Source organism: Sorex araneus, chromosome 4 (genome assembly GCF_027595985.1).
Source record: "Sorex araneus isolate mSorAra2 chromosome 4, mSorAra2.pri, whole genome shotgun sequence".
NCBI lineage: Eukaryota > Metazoa > Chordata > Mammalia > Eulipotyphla > Soricidae > Sorex > Sorex araneus.
Window position 1 is genome coordinate 213,002,350 of NC_073305.1, and position 23,706 is coordinate 213,026,055.

The 23,706-nt window shown below is 56.8% G+C and overlaps 1 protein-coding gene across 2 annotated transcripts in view; it reads right to left on the bottom strand.

The window, feature by feature from the left end:
- Positions 1-23,706, bottom strand: part of IQCK (IQ motif containing K) — a 103,701-nt gene that overhangs the window by 28,803 nt on the left and 51,192 nt on the right. For both annotated transcript variants that reach the window (XM_055134599.1, XM_055134598.1), the window contains 3 exons: positions 16,612-16,664; positions 16,392-16,469; positions 9,341-9,425 (listed from right to left, as the gene is read on the bottom strand). In XM_055134599.1, the coding sequence (XP_054990574.1) occupies positions 9,341-9,425; positions 16,392-16,469; positions 16,612-16,664 (216 nt within the window). The remainder of the gene's footprint in view (positions 1-9,340; positions 9,426-16,391; positions 16,470-16,611; positions 16,665-23,706) is intronic.

Sequence of the window (23,706 nt, forward strand, 5' to 3'; positions counted from 1 at the left end):
ACATCTGGACGGCTTGGTTTCACTTCTTCCACACACGACACCACGGGCAGGATTGCAACATTCCAGACCCGGAGTCAAGGAGGCCGCGCAGGCCCCGCTGCCCCAGCGTGGCCGGGGCGGGGGGGGAAGAGGGGGCAGGAAGTGGGTGAGTCAGGAAGGCAGCTGCTTTGGGGTGGGGGGCGACTTCCAGGGGCCCTTCTGGTCGTCGCCCCGGAAGCCACATGGACGGACGGGCTCATTTGTTTTGCTTTGCTGTTTTTCTCTTCCATAATAAAGCCCGATGACAGTCTGTTCCTGGGCCAACTGGAATTCCCGTCCCCCCCACCCCCACTTCAGCTGCACGATGGCGGTCGAGATAAAGTTCATGTGGCTTTTTTTGGGTTTGTTTTTCTTTTTTGGGTCACACCTGGCGATGCACAGGGGTTCCTCCTGACTCATGCACTCAGGAAACGACTCCCGGCAGTGCTCAGGGGACCCTATGGGATGCGGGGAATAGAACCCGGGTCGGCTGCATGCAAGGCAAAGGCCCTCCCCGCTGTGCTATCGCTCCAGCCCCTCATGCGACTTTTTTCCTGATACTTATTGACCCAAATAACTGGGAGAAGGAGCTGTAAGAGCCGGGAAGGCCTCTGAGGAGCTCTCCGTGGCCTCGAGGGCTAGTGTCCAGCGGGATCACAACGGTCGCACAATGCTTTGATCTGCTCCTTTCCAGCAGGGTCCATAACCCGTTAAAGAACCCCTGCCCCAGACCCAGGTGCGTGCTGGACGCCCCCACCGCTCCCCCAAAGAGCAGCATGAACATCACTTGAGGACTGGCCCCAAATCCAAGTTCTCAGGCTCCATCCCTCTCACTGACCCAGAGACTCTGGGGTGCGGGGCCCGGGCTGTGTGTTAACAGGCTCCAGGTGAAAGTTTTTAAGAACAGAGGCACTACATCCCCCGGAGTCACAGTGCCCCCACACCTCGGCAACTCTTCTCGCTAACGTGCAGGGGGCGGCCTCAGATCTGGGGGGGCGGGTGGGATCTGCGCCCCACCTGTCACAGGTGCCCCGAGGCTCCAAGCTTTCTTTCTGATGCCTGAGGATGTTTCCGCCAGCCCCGGAGCACGGGGAGCGGCTTTGCCGGGGGAGGACCCAGGGGCCTGGGCCAGCAGCCAGCACTGCCATGCTGCCTGCCTGCGCCTTCCAGATCTTTCCGGGAGAAGAACCGCCATGTGGGGAGCTGGGACCATCCCGCGGGGGCAGCCAGGTCTGCAGGCACTGGCTAGACTGCAGTGCCGCAAGCAGCTGCCCCGTCCGGAGCTGAGCGGGAAGGTCCGGGCCGGCTCGAGAGGCTACAGGTACCACTGGGCGCAAGCTCCAGCCCAGCGCGCGGGGGTAAGACCCGGGCCCCGAGCAAGAGACCACTCAGCTAGGAGAGAAGAGCCAGCGACTGCTGTAGCTCCGCCTTACTAAGGTGCCTGCCTCCCTCCCCCCTTCCCTCCTCCCTCCCTCCCTCCCTCCCTCCCTTCCTCTCTCCCCCTCCCTCTCTCCTCCCTCCCTCCTCCCTCCTCCCTCCCTCCCTCCCTCCCTCCCTCCTCCTTCCTTCCTTCCTTCCTTCCTTCCTTCCTTCCTTCCTTCCTTCCTTCCTTCCTTCCTTCCTTCCTTCCTTCCTTCCTTCCTCCCTCCCTCCCTCCCTTCCTCCTCCTTCTTTCCTTCTTTCCTTTCTTCCTTCCTTCCTTTCTCCCTCCCTTCCTCCTCCTCCTTCCTTCCTTCCTTCCTTCCTTCTTCCCTCCCTTCCTCCTCCTTTCTTTCTTCCTTCCTCCCTCCCTTCCTTCTTTCCTTCCTCCCTGTCTTCCTCCCTCGCTCCCTCCATCCCTCCCTCCCTCCCTCCTTACCTCCCTCTCTCCCTCCCTTCCTCCTCCCTTACTCCTTCATTCCTTCCTTCCTTCCTTCCTTCCTTCCTTCCTTCCTTCCTCCCTCCCTCCCTCCCTCCCTTCCTTCCTTCCTTCCTTCCTTCCTTCCTTCCTTCCTTCCTTCCTTCCTTCCTTCCTCCTTCCCTCCCTTCCTCCTCCTTTCTATCTTCCTTCCTCCCTCCCTTCCTTCCTCCCTCCCTTCCTTCTTTCCTTCCTCCCTGTCTTCCTCCCTCCCTCCCTCCCTCCCTCCCTTCCTTCCTTCCTTCCTTCCTTCCTTCCTTCCTTCCTTCCTTCCTTCCTTCCTTCCTTCCTCCCTCTCTTCCTTCCATTCTCCCTCTCTCCCTCCCTCCCTCCTTTCCTCCTTCCTTTCTTCCCTCCCTCCTTCCTTTCCTTCCTCCCTCCCTCCCTCCTCATCCTTCCCTTCACCCTTCCTTTGTGCCAGGGACTGAACCCAGGGCATCACCCTGCAGCTGGGGCCCATCCAGGCTCCTCGCTCTGCACTTTCCCCACAGACTCTGCCCAGAGAGGACTCTGGACGACCCTTTAAAGAAAAGGACTCAAAAATGGAAAAAAAAGGGCTCGATGATGTGGGGCCCTTGACTGTGCCCTCTGGCTGGCCAGGGTCCTGTGCCTCACCGGCAGGGCCGGCCTCTCGGGTACCCACAGGGGCCTCGCCCGTGACTTCTGGAGCAATCTGAATGGGGTCGCTGTGTTCCCGTGGGTACCCTGGGCCCCGGAAGTGAGGTAGCCAGACGTTTCTCCCGTATTCCTCACCTCCACCTCAGGACTCTGGCTTCTCCCCTCCCATACACTCGGGGTATGCTGGGACAGAGCACATACGCAAGCGGGGGGCGGGGAGTGGGGGTACGGTCTGCTGCTGACACCCCCCCGGCTGGCAAACCATTTCCTGGGCATATTAAGGAAACGGCACCTGCAGATATAACCCAGAGTGGGTCTGAGTAACTGCGGGCCTGCGGGGGCAGGGCTGTCCCCGGAGTCCAGAGCGGCCCGAACCCACTATTTATAGCACCGTGGCCTACTTGGGCCGGCAGGACGGCCCTGAAAATTGCCCTAAGAACGGGGGCTGGAGGGTAACGACGGGAAATCAGCTGTCTCCACGCGGAGCACAGAGAAAAGGGTTTCTGAGGCGCTGGGGGCAGGTTTGGAAAACGGGGCTTTGGGGATGGGGAAGTTAAAGCAAACGTGTGTTAAGGGGAAACAACAAGAGATGAGCAGGAAGACAGCTGTCGGGAAGGAGCCGCAGAGGCGCTTCCTCTGTCGAGCCCGGCCTCTGCACCCCATAACCTCACACGGCATGACCCGCACCCCCATTTTCCAGGGAAGGAAAACAAGGCTGGGGGAAATGCAGTCACTGATAGAAGGCCCCCGGTCAGTAAGGCGGGATCACCCCCCGCCCCGTCCTCCACTGACCCGAGCTGACCCTGCATTTCTGGATCGTGGAAACACTCCTAGGTAGGACCCTTTTGGTCTATTTGGTTTGCGGGGGGAGGGGGCACAGCCGGAGATGCTCAGGGCTGACTCCTGGCTCTGAACTCAGAAGTGACTCCTGGTGGCGGTGTAGGGAGCACAACACGGGATGCCGCGGGTGGAACCCGGGTCGGCCACGTGCAAGGCACTGTTGGACTGTCGCCCCAGCCCTGTGGGACCCTTGTCACTATGGACTCTCGTTCAGGAAGTCTGGGTCGGTGCCCGAGACTGTGTTTCCAATGGACGGGCACAGGCCAGGGGCTACCATGGGAACACAGGCCACATGGGACCACGGACCACATGGAATCACAGACCACATGGGACCACGGAGCACATGGGATCACGGACCACACGGGACCACGGGCCACATGGGACCACGGGCCACATGGGACCATGGACCACATGGGATCACGGACCACATGGGATCACGGACCACATGGGACCACGGACCACATGGGACCACGGGCCACATGGGATCACGGAGCACATGGGACCACGGGCCACATGGGATCACGGACCACACGGGACCACGGGCCACATGGGACCACAGACCACATGGAATCACGGAGCACAGGTCACAGTGGGACCACAGACCACAGACCAGCTGCAACACAGACCACAATTGCACCAGAGACCACAAGTGACAATGGAACCGCAGACCACAATGGGACCGCGGACCACAGGTCACAACGGGACCAGAGACCACGAACCAATAGGCCTCAGACACAGACACAATGGGACCACGGACCAAAAGGCTGCGGACCCTGGATGACACGGGAGGAGCCGGAAGTCGATCTTCTCATGGCTTTCCTGCCTCCGCTCCCCCTGTAAGCTGCCGGCCTGGCCACGCAAGAGCCAGTGACACCCCCTCCCCCCCAACTCCCACGGCCACTCCCCCTGCAAAGGGTTTCCCGAACTTCCTCTTCCATTCGGACGTTTCCAACAAGCACTTCCGAGTCAGCTCAGAGGTTCGAAACCAGGAATGAGTCACCACCGAGCTTGGTGGCGCTGGGAAAGGGTCTCTCAAGAGAAGGCCACGGGGTGTCAGGCGGCTGGAATCCCTGGCGGAGCACCAGAGGGGATTTCGGCTAAGGGGCCGAGCATGGGTGCTGACTGGAGGCCTCAGTTTCTCCTCCTGTTGGCTGGTAGGACTCTTGTGACAAGGCGGCTGGCATCCCCAGGGCAAGGAGAGAGAGAGAGAACGAGAGAGAGAGGGGGGGGGGGTGGGGAGAGGGAGAAAGAGGAAGAAGGAGAGAGGGGAAGAGAGGAGGGAGGGAGGGAGAAGGAGGGGAGCGACTGTGGCTTCTGTGTCTTCTACGACTGAATGTTGGGAGTGATGCGTCAGACGTTCTGCCATATGACTGAGGGTATGGAACTCCTTGGGAGCGGGGACACCAGGAAGTGGGGGTCCCTGGGGCCTCACGGCGACACTGCCTCCCGCAGGACCTTCCTGATGGACATGAAGTGGGTCACGGCCCTCCTGCCGAGAGCCGTGTCAACACAACTCAGCGGTGTCCAGACAAAAAAAACAAAGTTCAGTGAGGGGGTGGGGGGGTCAGAGTGATAACAGAGCAGCAGGCAGAGCGTTTGCCCTGTGTGCGGCTGACACGGGTCCAATCCCTGGCACCCGATATAGTCCTCTGAGCACCGCTTTTTTGTTTTGGTTTCTGCGTCACACCCAGCGGTGCTCAGGGCTGACTCCTGGTGGGGCTCACGGGACCACATGGGACGTGGGGGATGGAGCCAGGGTTGGCCACGTGCAAGTCATGTTACGTCTCCCTGTGCCAGGAACGCCAGATCCCTGAGTGCGGATTCTGGTCTTATCCCCTGCCGCTTGCTGAGTTTCTAGAACCTTCCTGGCCACCCTATAGAACATGCTCAGAAAACAAAACAACACAAAGCCAAAAACAAACAAAAAATAAATGGCTACAACTAAAAAGAACCACTTGATCTCACAGCAAGGCTAGCCTGAGCGTGGGGCACGGTTCCTAATTCTCCTTAAGAAAAGAACAGGGGCTGGAGCAATAGCACAGCGGGTAGGGCATTTGCCTTGCATGCAGCCGACCCGGGTTCAATTCCCAGCATCCCATATGGGCCCCCGAGCACCGCCAGGAGTAATTCCTGAGTGCAGAGCCAGGAGTAACCCCTGAGCATCGCTGGGTGTGACCCAAAAAGAAAAAAAAAAAAAAGGACAAAGTAGTCAGAGAAGTCTGTCTCACCCCGGCGTTGTGTGGGGTGGGGCCCCCTTCCCGGGGAAACTGACTCACCCAGGCCGTTCGCCCTCGGAGGTGGCTCACCTGCCGGGAGCAGCCGGAGGGGCGGCTGGTGACACACACAAAAGCAGGAAGCGCACCCTCACGACCCCTACCCCCGACAGCTGCGCCCGGAGCTGGCCTCCCCGCCCGCCCGGGCTGGAGAGGAGGAAGAGGAAGGGGGCAGGGGAGGGCAGGCCAGCAGCCAGGCGAGGCCAGCGTGCGGGAGAAAGCGGAGGGGACCTTGCAGGGGAGAGGAAAGCAGAACCGCTCCCGGCCAGCGCCACCAGCTGACTCCGCAGAACCTCCCGCTGCGGCCACCGGGCAGCTCCGCGGGCACGCGGGGACCGTGTGGCTTTCTCGCCTTGACTCCAGGAGGCTGCGGGTGCAGGAGAGGGGGTGGCGTCCCGCCTACTGGGGAGAGTGAGGGCTGCGGGGAGGTTCAGCTGTTCAGGGCGGCTCTCGTGTTCACCGTCGCCGAGAACAGTCCCCCCAGACGGCACTTCTGTCCCCGTGGGGGTGGTTCCTACAGTCTGGCTTTCGGAGGAGCGAGTTATGGGACAGCTTCCTGGGTCTTGCACTTTCCGGCAAGGACAGGGTTCACTCACAGAAAGGAAACCCTGGCGGGGGAATCAAGAAAGAGGCCCAGGGCTGGAGCCAGAGCAGGGCAGGGAAGGTGCCAGCCAGGCACGCAGCGGCAGACCCGGTTCGATCCCCGGCACCCCATATGGTTCCCGAAGGCCCGCCAGGAGTGATCCCTGAGCCCAGAGCCAGGGGAAGCCCTGGGCGCAGCTAGGCGTGGCCCCCGAGTCAAAATGAAATAAAAAATCAAAAAGGAGGGTCTGGAGCGATAGCACAGCAGGGAGGGCGTTTGCCTTGCATGCGGCCGACCCGGGTTCGATCCCCGGCATCCCATATGGTCCCCCAAGCACCGCCAGGAGTAATTCCTGAGTGCAGAGCCAGGAGTAACCCCTGAGCATCGCCGGGTGTGACCCAAAAAGCAAAAAAAAAAAAAAAGAAAAAAGAAAGAACGAGTTTGGCTGTTTCTGTTTGGGAGCCACACCCGGCGGTGCTCGGGGTTCCTCCTGGCTCTGCACCCAGGGCTCACTCCTGGCAGGCTTGGGGGACCCGCCAGGAGTGGGGCGGTGGGGATCAAGTCCACATTCCAGGTGAGCACCCTACCCGCTGCACTCTCTCTCTCCAGTCCCCGGAGTTTTGCGGTTTGGGAAGAACCAAACTAGGAAAGAAAACAAAACCCCGAAGTGCTGGTGGTCGGGCCAGCAAGGATCAAGGCCCGTGAGTAAAGGACGCGACCACCAAGATGGAACTCAAGAAGCATTCGGGGCTGGAGCCACAGCACAGCGGGGAGGGCATTTGCCTTGCACACGGCTGACCCGGGTTTGATCCCCGGCATCCCTTATGACCCCCCTGAGCGCCGCCAGGAGAACTTCCTGAGCACCGAGCCAGGAGTAACCCCTGAGTATCACCAGATGTGGCCCCCAAACAAAAAGAGCGGCATTTGGAATTCTTTTGTACCTGGGTGAACAGCCCTGGGTGTAAGCACACCTGCTCAGGCGTGCGGGGCAGGAGGCCCACATTCCTCACACAGGAAGTGCTGACCACTCAGGCCGTCCCCGAGGGTCTCTAAAGCAGGGAGTATAATAGCAGGCTTTTGCTGGGTCTCGGCACCGCGGGAACAGACTGCCCTTACGATGCTCGAGACTATTGCTTGCCTCTCACCCTTGACTCTGACCGTGCTTTCGGGAATGTGCCGTGGACCGCAGGAGGGCCGGCCCACTTCGTGCCATGTCACACATATGCTGTTGATTCACTGGCCGCGGCTCATCAGAATGAATCTAACATTTGGGTGGGTCCCCAGGATCTTTGTCAGTTTGTTGGTTGGGTTATGTTGGGTTTGGCGGGGGGGTGGGTGGGCACATCCAACAGTGCTCAGGGTTTCTCCTGGCTCAGGGATCACCCCTAAGTGGGCTTGGGGGGCTCTATGGGACCCCGGGGGTCGAACCCGGGTCAGCAGCATGCAAGGCAAGCGCTCCACCCGCTGTGCTATCCCTTTGACCCCAAGGGCTGGTCACTGTTTGCTGGGGTGTGCACCTGGGCTGATTTCGCCCACACGAGCTCCTTCGGTGACCCCCCTGCCCCACCCAGCGCCCGACAGCAGACCTCTGATGGTGATCTTTGTCACCGCTGATATTGAACCTAAATCTGTTCCATTTATGTCTGACACTGAGACACGAGTGGAGCCACCCCTGAGAAGGGGGCATTTGCGTTGACCTGGACGCTTACTCGCCTTTTGGTCTAGTCCCCAAATAAGCAGAGAGGGGATGCAGTGTCTTAGCATGAGACACATGCTCACATGTACTTTTTTTGGCGGGGGGGAGGGGAGGCCCCACCTGGCTGTGCTCAGGACTCATTGCTGACTCTGCAGTCAGGGACCTCTCCTGGCAGGGTTCTGGGAACTATATCGGGTGCCAGGAATCAAATCCCAGATTGGCCACATGTAAGGCAAGTGCCCTACCCATTACACTATCTCTCCGGCCCCTCGTGTGTATTTTTAAAAGCACATTCTGTCTGGGCTGGAGCAATAGCATAGCGGGTAGGGCGTTTGCCTTGCATGCAGCCAACCCGGGTTCGATTCTTCCGCCCCTCTCGGAGAGCCCAGCAAGCTACCGAGAGTATCCTGCCCGCATGGCGGAGCCTGGCAAGCTACCCGTGGCGTATTCAATATGCCAAAAACAGTATCAACAAGCCTCACAATGGACACGTTACTGGTGCCCGCTCGAGCAAATCAATGACCAATGGGATGACAGTGACAGTGACAGTGACATTCTGTCTGAAGAGACACATGGCAATCCCGGTCAGGAGCCTGAGAAAGGAACTCACCTTTTGATCTAAAAAGTCTCCTTCTAGAATACCTCCTTCATAGGCACCAGACAAATGTGCCAGGGTAGCTGCTAAGAGGAGGGTTTGCAATAATGACGCAGGTAGACGGAACCCAAGGGAAAATGGTTACGAAAGACACGTTCCAGGGAGCTGCAGCAACAGGACAGCAGCAAGGAGGGCGCCTGCCTTGCCTGCAACCCGGGTTTGATCCCTGGCTCACCACATGGTCTCCAAGCGCCCCCAGGGGTGACCCCTGAACACGGAGCCAGGAGTAAGCCCTGGACACTGTCAGGTGTGGCCCCCGAACAGAAAACAAACAAGCAAGCAAGCAAAACCAAAAGAGACACAGTTTAAAAGAAAAAAAAGCTTACTTTCTCTGGCGGCTGAGTCTCTCCACGTCGCTCTCTGCACTAAGTCATGCAAAATCTGCAGAGCTTCATGCTGGAACGACCCCCTAAGTTTGGGTTTGAGATATACGACCGTACGACCACTTCATGATGCTTAATTCCATTTCCCCCTAACATTGCCTATCATATATTGTTTTCACAGTGCATGCAACATTCTCTCTCTCTCTGTCTCTCTCTGTCTCTCTCTCTCTCTTTCTCTCTCTCTCTCTCTTTTCTGGATATACAAGTCAGTCACCCCACCTTCAAAAAGTCAAGAGGTGCTTTTTCACAGTGGCTGCAAAATAATGCTTTGAGAAAGATTCTCAACCCCCTTGGAGACGTGCCCGACCCGGGGAGAAGCCAAGTGTTCCCCAGGTCGGGGCGCCAGTCCCTGGGCCCGCCACCACGCGCTGACTCACCAGGTAGCCTCTCCAGAAGGACTGGATGATGAGAGCCGCCTGCTCCTCCGACAGCAGCAGGGACAGCGGGATGGGGGGCCGGGGGCTGGAAGGCAAAGCCAGGGTCAGCCGCGCCCCCCTGGTGAAGTGCCCCATCCACCCCGTTCCCCGGAAGCTGAGCTGAGGTTTCTGAGAGGAAAAAGTTTATAGCCTTGGCTTTGCTTTTTTATAAAACATCTTCAATGGGGCTGGAGTGATAGCACAGCAGGGAGGGCGTTTGCCTTGCACGTGTCCGACCTGGGTTCGATTCCCAGCATCCTGTAGGGTCCCCTGAGTACCACCAGGAGTGATTCTTTTTTTTTTTTTTTTTTGCTTTTTTGGGTCACAACCAACAATGCACAAGGGTCACTCCTGGCTCTGCACTCAGGAATTGCTCCTGGCGGTGCTCAGGGGACCCTATGGGATGCTGGGAATCGAACCCGGGTCGGCCGCATGCAAGGCAAACGCCCTACCCGCTGTGCTATCACACCAGCCCCAGGAGTGATTCTTGAGTGCAGAGCCAGGGATAACCCCTGTGCAAGAAAAAAAAAAATGTTTGTACTCCTGTGTTCACTGCAGTGCTTAGGACAACAGCCGGGATACAGAAACAACCCATACGTATGATGACAGGTAAATGGGTCAAGAAGGCATGGTATGATGGAATATTATGCAGCTGTGAGAAAAGACGAAATCCTGCATCTTGGATGGGACTGAAAGGTAGCATGTTGACATAAGACAGAAGGAGAAGGATAAACAGGGGTGAGCCCACTCATCTGTGGTACAGAGAGATAAAACAAGGGAACAGAACTATCCAGTGATGTCGAGCTTCTCGCATTTATTTATTTATTTATTTATTTTGCTTTTTGGGTCACACCCAGTGATGCACAAAGGTCACTCCTGGCACTCAGGAATCACTCCTGGCGGTGCTCCCAGGACCTTATGGGATGCTGGGAATCGAACCCGGGTTGGCCGTGTGCAAGGCAAACGCCCTCCCTGTTGCACTATCGCTCCAGCCCCCACCTCTGGCATTTTAGGTCTGAGATAGTCAGGTACTAGAGTGGGGACAGCGTGGAGGGTCCTGGGCTCCAGGGTGGGGGCGAGATGCTGTAACTGTACAGAAAAACTATAAATGTCCTTTCCCCACCCTGACGAGGCCCCGAGTTGCCGGCCATGAGCGGCTCCTGGCTCCTCGACGGCCATGATCCCAGGGGCACACAGACCGATCTCGGAACCCAGCGGCTTTTGGCAGAAATGCACCTGGACTGAGCATTAGACTACGGCGCCGTGCCACCCCAGGTGGGGAAAGGTGCTTGTCCCTTTTGCCTTTTCTCCCCGGCAGCGCAGTGGCCGCCACCTTTTCAGAGCCTGTCGGACAGCCAGGTGTGAGACTCCAGTGACGTGACACATGGGGCCTCATGGGGTGGGGGGTGGAACTGGCCCCTCCCCCGCCATGAGGCCATGAGTGGCCGCCCACAAAAGGCCCCTGGCTCTGAACGGCCATGATCCCAGAGGCACACAAGCTAACCTCAGACCCCAGCGGCTTTTGGCAGAAATCCCTCCAGAGTTATTACTAAAATATCAGAAATCCAAAATTGCGTGGCCACTTTGCGGCCGTGCGACATCATATGCTCTTCAGAATCAGCAATAGAAAACAAATGATCTAATGATGCCTTTTCGGCAGGTCTGATTGTTGGGGAAAATTCCAAATAATAATGGTGGGTCTTTTGTCGAAATATTGAATGTGATCAAAGTGGAGAGAGAGTAAAATGGAAATAATTTGCCACATAGGCAGGGGGAGGGGCGGGACGGGGTGGGGGGGTGGTATACCGGGGTTCTTGGTGGTGGAAAATGTGCACTGGTGAAGGAATGGGTGTTTGATCACTGTATGGCCGAGACTTAAACTGGAAAGCTTTGTAACTGTTCTCACAGTGATTCAAAAAAAACTTAAAAAATTAAAAAAATATATATAAACGCCAACACCATTAGAACCATGTCACCCAAGCTGCAATAACAATGAAAACAAAAAGGAAGCAAATGTGCTAATGGGTGGGAGGTCAGAATGAGAATTATGCAGCCTTCAGAAGGCACCTGTCCCCACATCACACCTGGCTCCGAACTGCACCTGCCCCCCCCCCCACCCATGCACCTGGCCCCTAGGAGCTAGAAAAGGCGAGAAAGCAAATGCTTGGTGAGAGCTGTCAGGAGGAAACCAGCCATCTGATACCCCGGCTTGATCCCCGGGAAAGTGACGTTGGGACTCGGAGCCTCCGGGGCTGTAAGAAAATCCATTCTCGCTGCGGGTATTTTCAGGCGGCCACGGGAAGCCGGTCCAGAGTGGGGACAAATGGCAGAGCTAAGATTGGAACCCAGATGTCGCCTGTGTCCCCTCGCAGGCTCCCCGCGCACGTTCCCAGGGCGGGAAGGGGAGAAGGGGGACGTGTGGTCAGAAGGGCCCGCCATGGCACGTCCTGCAGGGTGCGGTCAGGATCCCCCCCCCCGGCCCTCCCCTCCCACGGGGCGGACAAACACACAGACACACAGCCGCCGTGCCACACAGCGATTCAGGCCTCAGGATGGCGAGCCCTGTGCCGTGTGACCGTCTCCCGGTGTCCCTCCCTGAGGAGACAGACCCGCGCCCTGTGCCCCTTCTCAGGCACAAGCAACGGCCCGCGCGGTCCCCTCAGCACAAACAGAACATCCCATGGCCGCTGCCTGTCCTCGAATGGCTTGGGGACACTCCTGTTTTGTTTTCATCTGGCAGTGGTCATAAGATACCTTTTACGGATTTCTTTTCTTCTCCTCCTTTTTTTTTTTAAGAAAAAAAAAAAGAAAATTGTGCAAGGGTAGAACTTAGCTGAAAAGACATTTCACCCAAAGCAACCCTTTTCCTTTCTCTTGGAAAACCACCTTTGTCTCGCTGAAGGGCTCTGCTCGACTGACGGCTTTTATGAGCCTCATCCCCGGGGACAGGGGACCAGATAGGCCACAGAGCACGCCTGTCCTCACGGCCGAGCTGGGGGGCGGGGGGGGGGCTTATTTTTGCAAATGAATCCGACCTGATGTATCAGGGCAATTTTGTTGTCACTGAGTGAAAAGCAAAAAAAAAAAAAAAAAAAAATTAAAAAAGTCTCCTGTTCTTAATATGATAGCAAACGCTCTGCCTGCTCCTGATTGGCCGGCTGGGTCAGGCCATTAGAGCTGAGAGGAGATTGTGCTGATTCATACGGAGGGGGACAGCCGGGGAGACAGGGAGTCCCGCAGCACTGCTGAAAGGTGGGGAGCGGACACCCCAAAGCTTTGATCGGGTTGTGGGGAGAACTGTGCCCCGCGGGACGGGAGGCTGGAGAGGCAGAGTACAGAGGTGTGGGAATCGCCTGGCACGCCGCCGACCCTGGTGCAGTACCCGGCACTGCAAACAGTCCGCAGGACGTCTCCAGGAGTGATGCCGGAGCACCTGAGCAGTGTGGCCCAGCACCTGCCCCCACGAGAAAAGGATCACTCCCGGGGCCGGAGCGATAGTCCAGTGGAGAGGGCGCTTGCCTGGCACGAGGCCGACCTGGGTTCGATCCCCAGCATCCCAGAGGGTCCCCCAAGCACTGCCAGGAGTGATTCCTGAGTGCAGAGCCAGGAGAAACCCCTGAGCGTCGCTGGGTATGACCCAAAAAGCAAAAAAAGGGAAGAAAAAAAATTAAACAAGAGAAAAGTATTACTGCCAAGAACGATTCCTTTCCCTAGCTGAGCTGCGTTCTGACCCTTCGCCACTCGAGCGGAAGGTTTTCCTTGGCGCTGCAGAGTTCTGCTTGTAACCGGGGGTGCGTACAGAGCCAGGAGTAAGCGCTGAGCATCCCGGGGTGTGTCCCAAACCACTCACCCTCCCCCAAATAAAAGAAAAACAGAGTTTTTCCAGTGTCACTCTTTCAGTGTGTAGCTAGTCTCAGATTATTATTATTATTATTGTAACGGAAAAGCTGGCATGTTTTTATTTCTCCAAATTAAGAAATTTACCGGGGCTGGAGTGATAAGACAGCGCGTAGGGCATTTGCCTTGCATGCAGCTGACCCGGGTTCGATTCCCAGCATCCCATATGGTCCCCCGAGCACTGCCAGGAATAATTCCTGAGTGCAGAGCCAGGAGTAACCCCTGTGCATCCCCGGGTGTGACCCAAAAACAAAAACAAAAACAAAACCAACCTCCCCCCCACCAAAAAAAAGAAATTTACCAAGGGTCTATTCAATTCAGCATCTCAAAAAAAAAAAGGGGGGGGCAAATAAAAGCCAAATAAATCTACGTGGGCTAACTGAAGGATTTCATTTCAGGCGTTCTACTCTGACCCATTCAGGGTCTGGTCAGTCTCCCTTAATTTCCCAGGGCCTTGGTTTCCTGACATTGTTCTGGCAGAGGGCTGGTGTGAAAACACTTTCAAAGCAAGAGGTTAAATATATTTCGGTTTTTCTAAATGGAGCCTCCTTTCCTCCACCTTTGGCTCGAGACGGTGAAGGCTGCTTAGATGCCTCCTTCTAGCTGAGTGCTCTCTCAAGACCCCACAGAGAATCAGTTCCCACTTCAATGCTCTACACCCCCCAGTCAGCTTTTGGAGGGGCTGGGGGGGGGGTCACACCTGATGGAACTCAGGGGTTACTCCTGGCTCCGTGCTCAGGGATTCACTCCTGGTGGTGCTCAGGGCACCCTTTGGGGTGCAGGGGACTAAACCTGGGTATGTCAGGGGCATGACAAGCGCCCTCCCCGCTGTGCCAGCAATCTGGCCCTTCCCTCCAGCTCTCACTGACTGGTTTCTACGAGCCAGACACCCGTCTAGGCTGTGAACTGCATCGTGGTGGGGACTTGGGGGGCCGCTCGGTTCCCTGTCTTACCGCCTGTACCTACGGTGACAGTCAGTGCACGGAATGACTCAGTTACGAGGCCTCGTGTGGATGAATCAGCCTGGGAGCAGCTCTGCTAGACAGCCCCGAGGCAGGAGTTAGCGGTTGCAGAACCAACGCGGCATCGGAGCGGGACACATACTCCCTCATGGGCAAAGAGGCCGCCGGGGACGGCACTGCCATCAGGGCCAGGTCAGTTCACTGACGGCAAGGGCTGCGGACGTGACACAAGGGCTGAATAAAAAGCAGCTGCCCTCACCGTCAGAGTCCCTGCTGCCTTGAACCAAATCCGGGTCACTTCCGAGTTTACGACCAGTGGGGCAGAGAGGTCGTCCAGAGTGGAGGTATCTCCCACGCAGGCTGCTGACCGCAGTTCAATCCCTGGCACTGCGTGTGGCCCCTAAGTACCGCCAGGGGTCACTCCTGAGCACCGCCAGGCATGGCCCCAAACCAATTACCAACTACTGGGGAGGGAGAGAGAGACAGAGACAAAGAGACAGAGAGAGAGAGAGACAGAGACAGAAACAGAGAGAGAATTGAATGCATGCTTCGCTTTCTGGAGGCCTGGCTTTGCCCCTTGGTATCACCTGGTTCCCCAGCCCTGCCAGGGTGATTTCTGAGCACAGATTCGGGAGTAATCCCTGAGCACCACCACATGTGACATCCTGCCACCATAAAGAAAGAAAAAGTCCGCAACTTCTTCTTATGGGCTACAATCTACTTTACACACTTAAATAATATTTAGACTCCAGGAGTATGTGCTAGAGACCAGGCTGATTGATTGCTTTGGGGAGAAAACTAAGATTAGAATAATGCCAAACAAGAATTTTACTGTGGGGCTGGAGCGATAGCACAGCGGGGAGGGCGTTTGCCTTGTATGCGGCTGACCCGGGTTCGATTCCCAGCATCCCATAGGGTCCCCTGAGCACTGCCAGGGGTGATTCCTGAATGCAGAGCCAGGAGTAACCTCTGTGCATTGCCAGGTGTGACCCCAAAAAAAAAAAAGAATTTTACTGTTATCTGTCAGGTTCTAATAGTTTAAATGTGGAAGTCACATAGAAATAAAAATTAGGGGGCTGGAGCAATAGCACAGCAGGTAGGGAGTTTGCCTTGCACGCGTCCGACCCAGGTTCGATTCCCAGCATCCCATAGGGTCCCCCAAGCACCGCCAGGGGTGATTTCTGAGGACAGAGCCAGGAGTAACTCCTGAGCATCGCCGGGTGTGACCCAAAAAAGAAAAAATAAAAAGAAAGAAAGAAAGAAAGAAAGAAAGAAAGAAAGAAAGAAAGAAAGGAAGGAAGGAAGGAAGGAAGGAAGGAAGGAAGGAAGGAAGGAAGGAAGGAAGGAAGGAAGAAAGATTAATGTTTAGAAAAATGTAGTCATAATTCCTGAGACATAGTGACCTGGGTGTGGGGTGGGGGAGTGGGGGACTGAGTGGAGAAATGAATTAATTAGTATAAGAAGAATAGATGAGTGTGTGTATGTGTGTATGTGTGTGTGTGTTTGTGTACATGTATGTGGTGCCAGGGACCCAAGCCACAGCCTCACACATGTGAGGCCCATATACTCCCAAGAGTCATCATCCCTGCCCCCGAAGATTATTATTATTTTTTGCTATATTTTTGGGGTCACACCCGGCGATGCACAGGGGTTACTCCTGCCTTTGCAATCAGGAATTACTCCTGGCAGTGCTCGGGGACCCAATGGGATGCTGAGGATCGAGCCCAGGTTGGCAGCATGCAAGGCAAACGCCCTCCCCACTGTGCTATCGCTCCAGCTCCCCCAAGATAGATTTTTAATCTCCTACTTTATTTCTGAAGTAATTATTGAACCCAGGTGGATCCGATGAATCTTCCTCTAGGCTGAAAATAAGCAGACCCAGGGGCCGGAGCAATAGCACAGCGTGTGAGGCACTTGCCTGGCATGTGGCCGCCCTGCCTGGGGCCTCAGCACCCCCTAGGGTGCCCTGAGCCCCACCAGGAGTGATCCCCGAATGCAGAGCCAGGAGTCAGCCCTGAGGCCCAGGGGGGCTCCAACACAAACACACAAGAAGAAAACCCGACGTGGGGGCAGATACGGCTGGCCAGGGGCCGGGATGGGTCACGTGGGCGCGCTCTCTCAGCCTGAGCTCCCGAGTCCGCTGTGGCACTCACTGGTCCTTCAGCCACTGCTCCACAAAGGGGATGGAGAAGAATTCCGTGAACGGCTCCGCAGCCCGCTTAGGATTCTGACTGCTCCCAGGCCACGCGTTGGATGGACGAGGAGGAAACCAAGAAGAAGCAAGAATTCCCGTCAATGGCAGCTCTCCCGCTTGCAAATTCACAGCATTTCATTCTCGGGGTCGTGCAATCCTTCGAAGCATGACAGACTTACTTGTACAGCCACTGGGTCAGATAGTCACAGGCAATGAATTTGGTCCTCTTCCTCTACGCAGAGAAAGAGAGCGAAATTACAGTCTTTGCCCCCCCCCCCCTGTCTAAGTAGGACAAAGAGAAAGAGGTTAATTAATTGTGTTAGATGAACTATGCCCGAGTCCTTTAGAGATTCCCACGGGCATCAGCAGGCAGTAAACTCATGCACGCAGAGGATTCTGGAGGTGGTTCTCAAGTCATCTTTGCCTGTGTATATTTTCCTCTTGATATATTTCTGATGTGTTGGAGCAACGCTGGTGTGCAAGCGTGTACATGTGTTATGTGTTTGGGACACACTGTTACCATACCAGGCCCAGCGCTAACGGGAGGGGCCCGAGCAATAGCACAGAGGGGAGGGCATTCGTCTAGCACGCGGCCGATCCAGGTTCGATCCCCGGCATCCCACAGAGTCCCCCGAGCACCGTCAGGAGTGATTCCTGAGTGCAGAGCCAGGAGGAACCCCTGAGCATCACTGAGTGTGACCCAAAAAGAAAAAAAAAAGCCACAAAGTGCCAAGACCCCTCCGCTACAGCTTACAGGAGTCTTCCTTACCGCTGACCACCCCCCCTGCTCCCCACAGCCTGACCCCGCACCCACATCAGGAACCTCAGACCATGTCGTCAGCCTAAGATGATGGAGACCGCCTATTCCCTCATGCTATTCTTTATATTCCACACACGGGTGGGATCATTCAGTATTTGTCTTTCTGCCTTTCTCCACTCATTTCCCTTAGACAAACCCTCTCCAAAGTTCCATCCATGTTGTAGCAAAACCCAGGACGTGGGGGCACGGTGGGTGGTGAAGCGGCCGTACAGCAGGTAAAGCTCTCCGCCAGCTGCAGGCCCAGGTTTGATCCCCGGCACCCACTACGGTCCCCCGAGCCTCCCCAGGAGTGATCCTTGAGTGCAGAGTCAGGAGTCATCCCTGAGCACTGCCGGGGGTGGCAGCCCAACAACATAAAGGCAGGAGTTCATCTTTTCTCACAGTTTGAACGGTGTCCCAGTACGTATACAAACAACCTTTAAAAATTAATAACGGGGCTGGAGCGATAGCACAGCGGGGAGGGCATTGGCCTTGCACGTGTCCGACCCAGGTTCAATTCCCAGCATCCCATATGGTCCCCTGAGCACTGCTAGGAGTAATTCCTGAGCTCAGATCCAGGAGGAACCCCTGTGCATCCCTGAGAGTGACCCAAAAAGCAAAAAAAAAATAGCATTGTAGCACGATAGCACTGTCTTCCCATTATTCATCGCTTTGCTTGAGTGGGCACCAGTAACGTCTCCATTGTGAGACTTGTGGTTACTGTTTTTGGCATATCGAATATGCCATGGGGAGCTTGTCAGGCTCTGCCGTGCGGGCGGGATACTCTCCGTAGCTTGCGGGCTCTCCGAGAGGGACGGAGGGAAAATAAATAAATAAATAAATAAATAAATAAATAAATAAATAAATAAATAAAAATAAAGAGATAAATCCCACTCATCTATCCTCAGACACCCCGATTGTCCCCAGATCGTGGCTATTATGAATAGCACTCCCGTCACCATCATTTAAAATGATGTATCTCTCATTCGGGTTTGTTCTTTGGATGGGTACCTACAGACACTAAGTGTGGAATGGCCAGACCATACAAAGTGCCAGCTTTCATTTCTTCTTTTTTTTTTTCTTCTTGGGTCACACCCAGCGATGCTCAGGGGTTCCTCCTGGCTCATGCACTCGGGAGTCACCACTGGCGGCGCTCAGGGGACCCCATGGGATGCTGGGAATCGAACCCGGGTCGACCGCGTGCAAGGCAAACGCCCTCCCCGCTGTGCTCTCGCGCCAGCCCCGAGTTTCCGTGTCTAAGGTAGTCTCCATCCCGTGTCCTGCAGCGCTTAAGTCCGTCTGCATCCACCCCGACAGTGCACGGGCGTTTCTCCTTTTTTCTCCACACCCCCACCGGGCAGCACTGGTTCTTTCCGGCCTTTGGGTCTGCCAACACAGGCTCTGTCTGCGCCGTGAGGACAGGCTGCACGAAGCAGGGGGGGCGGTGACCGCGTGCTTTGGGGACTGCCTCCCAAGGATTTGACTGGCTGGACCCCGAGTCCAGCCCACGGAAACCCTCAGAGCGGCAGAACTGCAGGTGTCAATGCACAGAGGCGCCAAGGCGGTCGCCGACGCTGTCCATCGTCCCCCCGAGAGGTACTCCCGGCATCCTTAGGCATCCTTTGGCATCCTTCCAGCCCCGGGAGACCATCTCCCCATCTCCCCGGGAGCCAAGGGCCGGCCCCAGCCGCAGTGTGTCCTGTGGGGCAGAAGTGGCAGCTCCAATGGGTTTCTGGAAGGTTCTGCGTGCTGGGCTCCCCCGGCCTCTGCTTCCCCAGCATTTCCTTCTCCGTCTTCCCATCTGGAACAGATGTGGGCCTGCAAGGGGAGCCACGGGGCCAGGCCCACACCCCGGGGACGGAGGGGCGGCGGGTGAGAGGGAAGCTGAGCCCTTAATGACTTCCTTATGCCGCTTCCCCTGCCCGGCTCCGACTTGCTCTGGCCCTCCCGGTACATACGGGGGGACGGACTCACGTGGGCTACGACCACTCTTCCCATTCCATGCAAGTGACCGCAGTGCCTGGGTGATGGAGAGCTAGTGAGTCACAGGCGGGGACCGAGTCCTGAGTAGAAAGGGGGTGTGTGGGGAGGGTGTGCTGGGGAGAGCATGGGGTGCCCCACCCAGTGTCCGTCTCCAAGATCCACTGGAAGTCTTTCGTCATTGAATCAGAACCACCAGTTCGAGAGAACGGTCATGGAAGACGGGAGTGAGACGGTCCCCACCCGTCCTCTGGAGGTTGGCAGGGGCCCCCCACCCCCTCCCCCTGTGAGACTGGCTTCGTGAGGAGGCGGAATCTGCAGGCAATCCCATCTGGGCCCCTCCAGGCTCTCCTCGCTCCACCGGGCTCTGGGTCTCCGGAGGCTGCATTGAGCAGGTTCCCTTAGTCTGGAGCTGGGGACGTCCCCGAAAGGCACCAGCAGGAGATGGAGACGAAGGCAGAGAAGGGCTGGGTGCTGGGTGCTGAGTCATATCCTTCCCCCGCTGCAAATTCAGACGTTGAATTCCCAACGCCCAGTACTTTTTTTTTTCTTTTTGGGTCACACCCAGCGATGCACAGGGGTTACTCCTGGCTCTGCACTCAGGAGTTACCCCGCTGGTGCTCGGAGGACCATATGGGATGCTGGGAATCGAACCTAGGTCGGCTGTGTGCAAGGCAAATGCCCTACCCGCCCGCTGTGCTATCACTCCAGCCCCGTCAAGTACGTTAGAACGTGCCTTTAGTGGGAATAAGTTCCGATACAACTTGAACTTGTTTGGTTTTTTTTTTCTTTTTGGGGTCACACCCGACGACGCTCAGAGATTACTCTCCCGTTTCTCTGCAGACACCCACGGTCCGGGCACCTCAGAGAGAAGAGGGACAGTCCTGCCAGCCACCAGATCCATCTCCCCTGCAGAACTATAAACTCCCTAGCAACAAACAGGCCGTCTCGCTTCCCTTTCTTTCTCTCCCTCGCAGGTGGGGGGTGCCGGGGCCACGAGGGCCAAGTCGGTGAATGGGCAGACCCACCATTCGGCTCTGGCTTTCAAGAATGCGTGACATCCCAAGGACAGTAGATGCAAGGGCCAGGGGCATTGCCCCATAATGGAAGCCTGCTTCATGAGCGGAGGGAAGAAGGCAGATGGAATAGAGAAGGGATCACTGAGGAAATGATGGCTGGAGGAACCAGTCGGGATGGGAGATGCATGCCGAAAGTAGATAATGGACCAAACATGATGACCTCTCAGCGTCTGTGTTGCAAACCATAATGCCGAAAAGTAGAGAGAGAGTATGGGGGATATTGTCTGCCATGGAGGCAGGGGGAGGGTGGGAAAGGGGGGTATACCCGGGATATTGGTGGTGGGGAATGTGCCCTGGTGGAGGGATGGGTGTTGGATCATTGTGAGATTGTAACCCAAACATGAAAGCTTGTCACTATCTCACAGTGATTCAATCATTTTTTTTTTAAAGGAATGTGTGACATTTCCAAGTAGGAACTGCTCAGACAGTCCTGCCTTCTTCCCACTAAGACGTATGACGAAAAAGCTCCCCACCCCATTTACTCGGAAACAGCCAGCTGGGCTTTGTAAGCTCAGATAAAGCAAACGAGACTGTGGCCAAATTAAGATTTTTTTTTCCCCCACCAAAAAAAGAAAAAGTACAGTTTCAGCTGTTCCCCGAAAGCCTGTTAATCAGGCCTGTCGAGTTGGTGTGGTGCGGGAAATTGTGGGTAATCGGGAGACTGTTGGTAGGCTCACTGCCCACAGCCTTTCACTTAAAACAGAAGAAACACCCCGGCCCATGGGGCGGAAATGGAATCTACTGGCTCTCCCCGGGGTCCCCCAAGGCAGCCTCCGGAGAACAGGCTCTTCCTTAGAAGTCCTCTCTCACCATAATAAGAAAATACTTGTACAACAACGCAAATATGTATCTAGCACAAATTGCCTTGTGCTAATTGAATCAATGCAGCCACTGAAGGCGGCCCTGTCTCTCTCTCTCTCTCTCTCTCTCTCTCTCTCTCTCTCTCTCTCTCTCTCTCTCTCTCTCGGGCCCCACAAAAGACGCTTTGTTCCCTTGGCATGTACTGTGTGTGCGTTCGGTGGTCAAGATATTCCACGGAGGGAATGCAGCTTGACTTGCTCCAAGAAATAGACTTTGAAAAGGGCCCGGTGCTGTTATGAAGGTCACGCAGACAGATGTAATCACTTTGATGCAAAGAAATAAAATGGAAGAAATTGCATTTGCCTTCTGCTCCGGGCGAGCGGGGACGTGCCGGGCATACTCAGACGTGCCAAACAGTGGGGATATTGTGCGGCTGTTGTTTGGTTTAAAAATCATCTGCCGGGGATGAGAGAGAGGGAGGGAGAGAGAGATACGGGACCGCCAGTGACAAACTGCATTGAGGGGAGTGATAAAGGGGGGAAGTCAGAGAGAGAGAGAACACGTCCAGGGCGAGACTGAGAGGCGGGCACCGCGGACTCATGGACTGGACAAGCGCTGCTGGGCGCAGGGCTGTTTGCAGAGTGACAACGTGCAGGTGTGAGGGACGGGCCAGCAAAGGCGGCCTCCAGCGGATTCATGCTGCAAGTCGAGAGCCAAAGGGCGGCTATCAGGGGCCAGCCCGCCTCATCTACGCTAGCTCGGAACCAGCCCGATGTCCTGGGCCGTGCGGATGGACGGAGGGAAGGACGGAGGGGGCTGGAGAAGAAAAGACGGAAAAAGGGGCCAAACCAGGGCGGCGCTGGCTCCAAACGCTGCACATCTCCTGGACGCCACGGCCGTGGGGGGGCAGGGGTCAGCTCGAGTACGCTGTGGTTCGTGCTATGATGACGGGGTGTGCAGGACAACCCTCGTGAAAACTCGACCCTCGAGGAGGCAAAAAGGCCGACAGGGAGGGGGAGCTCTGTCCCGGCAGCCCCCCGCGCTGCTGTGCTGGGAAACGCAAGGACGAGGGACAGGAGGCCGGGAGATCTCGACACGAGTCCCACTGGCGTGGGGTCCCAGTTCAGAGGAGGCACGTCCCACCCGGGAGGTCAAAGGTCAAACCTGCGGTGGGGTCGGTGCCCTAGAGGTGGCCAGCTCTGTCCTTGTGGGGCTGGAGAATCCCTGGGTTTGGTGGGGAGGGGGGAGGGAGGAACTAGAAATACACTCAGGCGTCCTTGGTTGCCGGGGGGATGATTTGGCGGGGAGATGCTCACTGGCTTCGAGGGCCAGTGATGCTCAGGGACCATGTGGTGCCAGGGACCGTCCTGCTCTCTCTCCAGCCCCGACCGCATTCTAAAGTCGGGTTCGGCTCGGCCGCGCCACACCCCCGCCGCCCAGCCCGGGTCCCCAAGTTCGAATCACCCACCGTTAGACACCGTGGGGTCTCTTGGGGTCTCAGCCCCCCGTGGGTCCACATGGTCTCAGTCTGGGGCCCGGGGCTGACAGCTGGTTGACAGACGTCTCCGGAATATCCCCCGTGCTCACGGCTCGAGGAAGGGTTGTGGGCCTGGAAACACGGCCACATCGCAGGCCTCCGGGACACCGACCAGGGTCAGTGCACAAGCACGCGTGCACACACACACATGCACACGCACACGCACGCACACACACATGCACACGCACATGCACACGCACACCACATACACATGCACATGCACACACACACACATACACGCAAGCGCACACACACACGCACACGCATGCACAGTGATAGCCATGCCCGCTCCCGTTTGAGCCGGGAAACCAGCTAGCCCCGGGGTCACTGCTCAGGCCAAGGGCCGCGCTGGCTACTATCATACAGCGGAACTCCACGTAGTCCCTGGGTCGGAACTCCAGCCCTGTGACCTCCCCTGGGGCCCGCTCGCCCGCTCTGACCCCTCGCGGCTTCCAGGCCGGCTTGGCGAGCCACCTCAGTCTGGCTCCCAACCTCTGCTGGCTCCCGGTCCTCCCCCCGCCAGGCCGCCTGTGCTCCCAGCCCTGAGGTGCGTCACCCCTCTGCTGGGGGGCGGGGACCACGGCTCCAGATCACCCCCCACAGCCCCAGCCGTCACGGAACGGCTGCCGAGGGGGCTTCTGCGGAAGGGCCGTGGGCGCAGAGGCCACAGACCAAGTCTCCGCTGGACGCGTCTCCATGGCGAACCTCCAGACCCCCAGACCACTGCCGCCCCCCACCCCTGAAGCAGCTCACGTCAGGACTTCCCCTGGCCAACTCAACTTGGCTCTGGGGGGTCTCCCCAACGTGTCTTCGAATTCCACTGGAGGAAAAAACCCACAAAATCAGCTCTTTGCATGTGGCCCATGCCAACCCCTGGCACTGTGTTTGGTCCCCTGGATCCATCCAGGAGTGAAGCCGGAGCACAGAGCCAGGAGCAAGCCCTACGCACTGTTGGGTATGACCCAACCCACCCAACCACCCACCCCTCTTCACCTCCCACAAGGAAAAAAAAATCACCATCTGAAAAGAAGTGAAAAATAGGCACTTGGGGGCTGGAGCAATAGCACAGAGGGGAGGG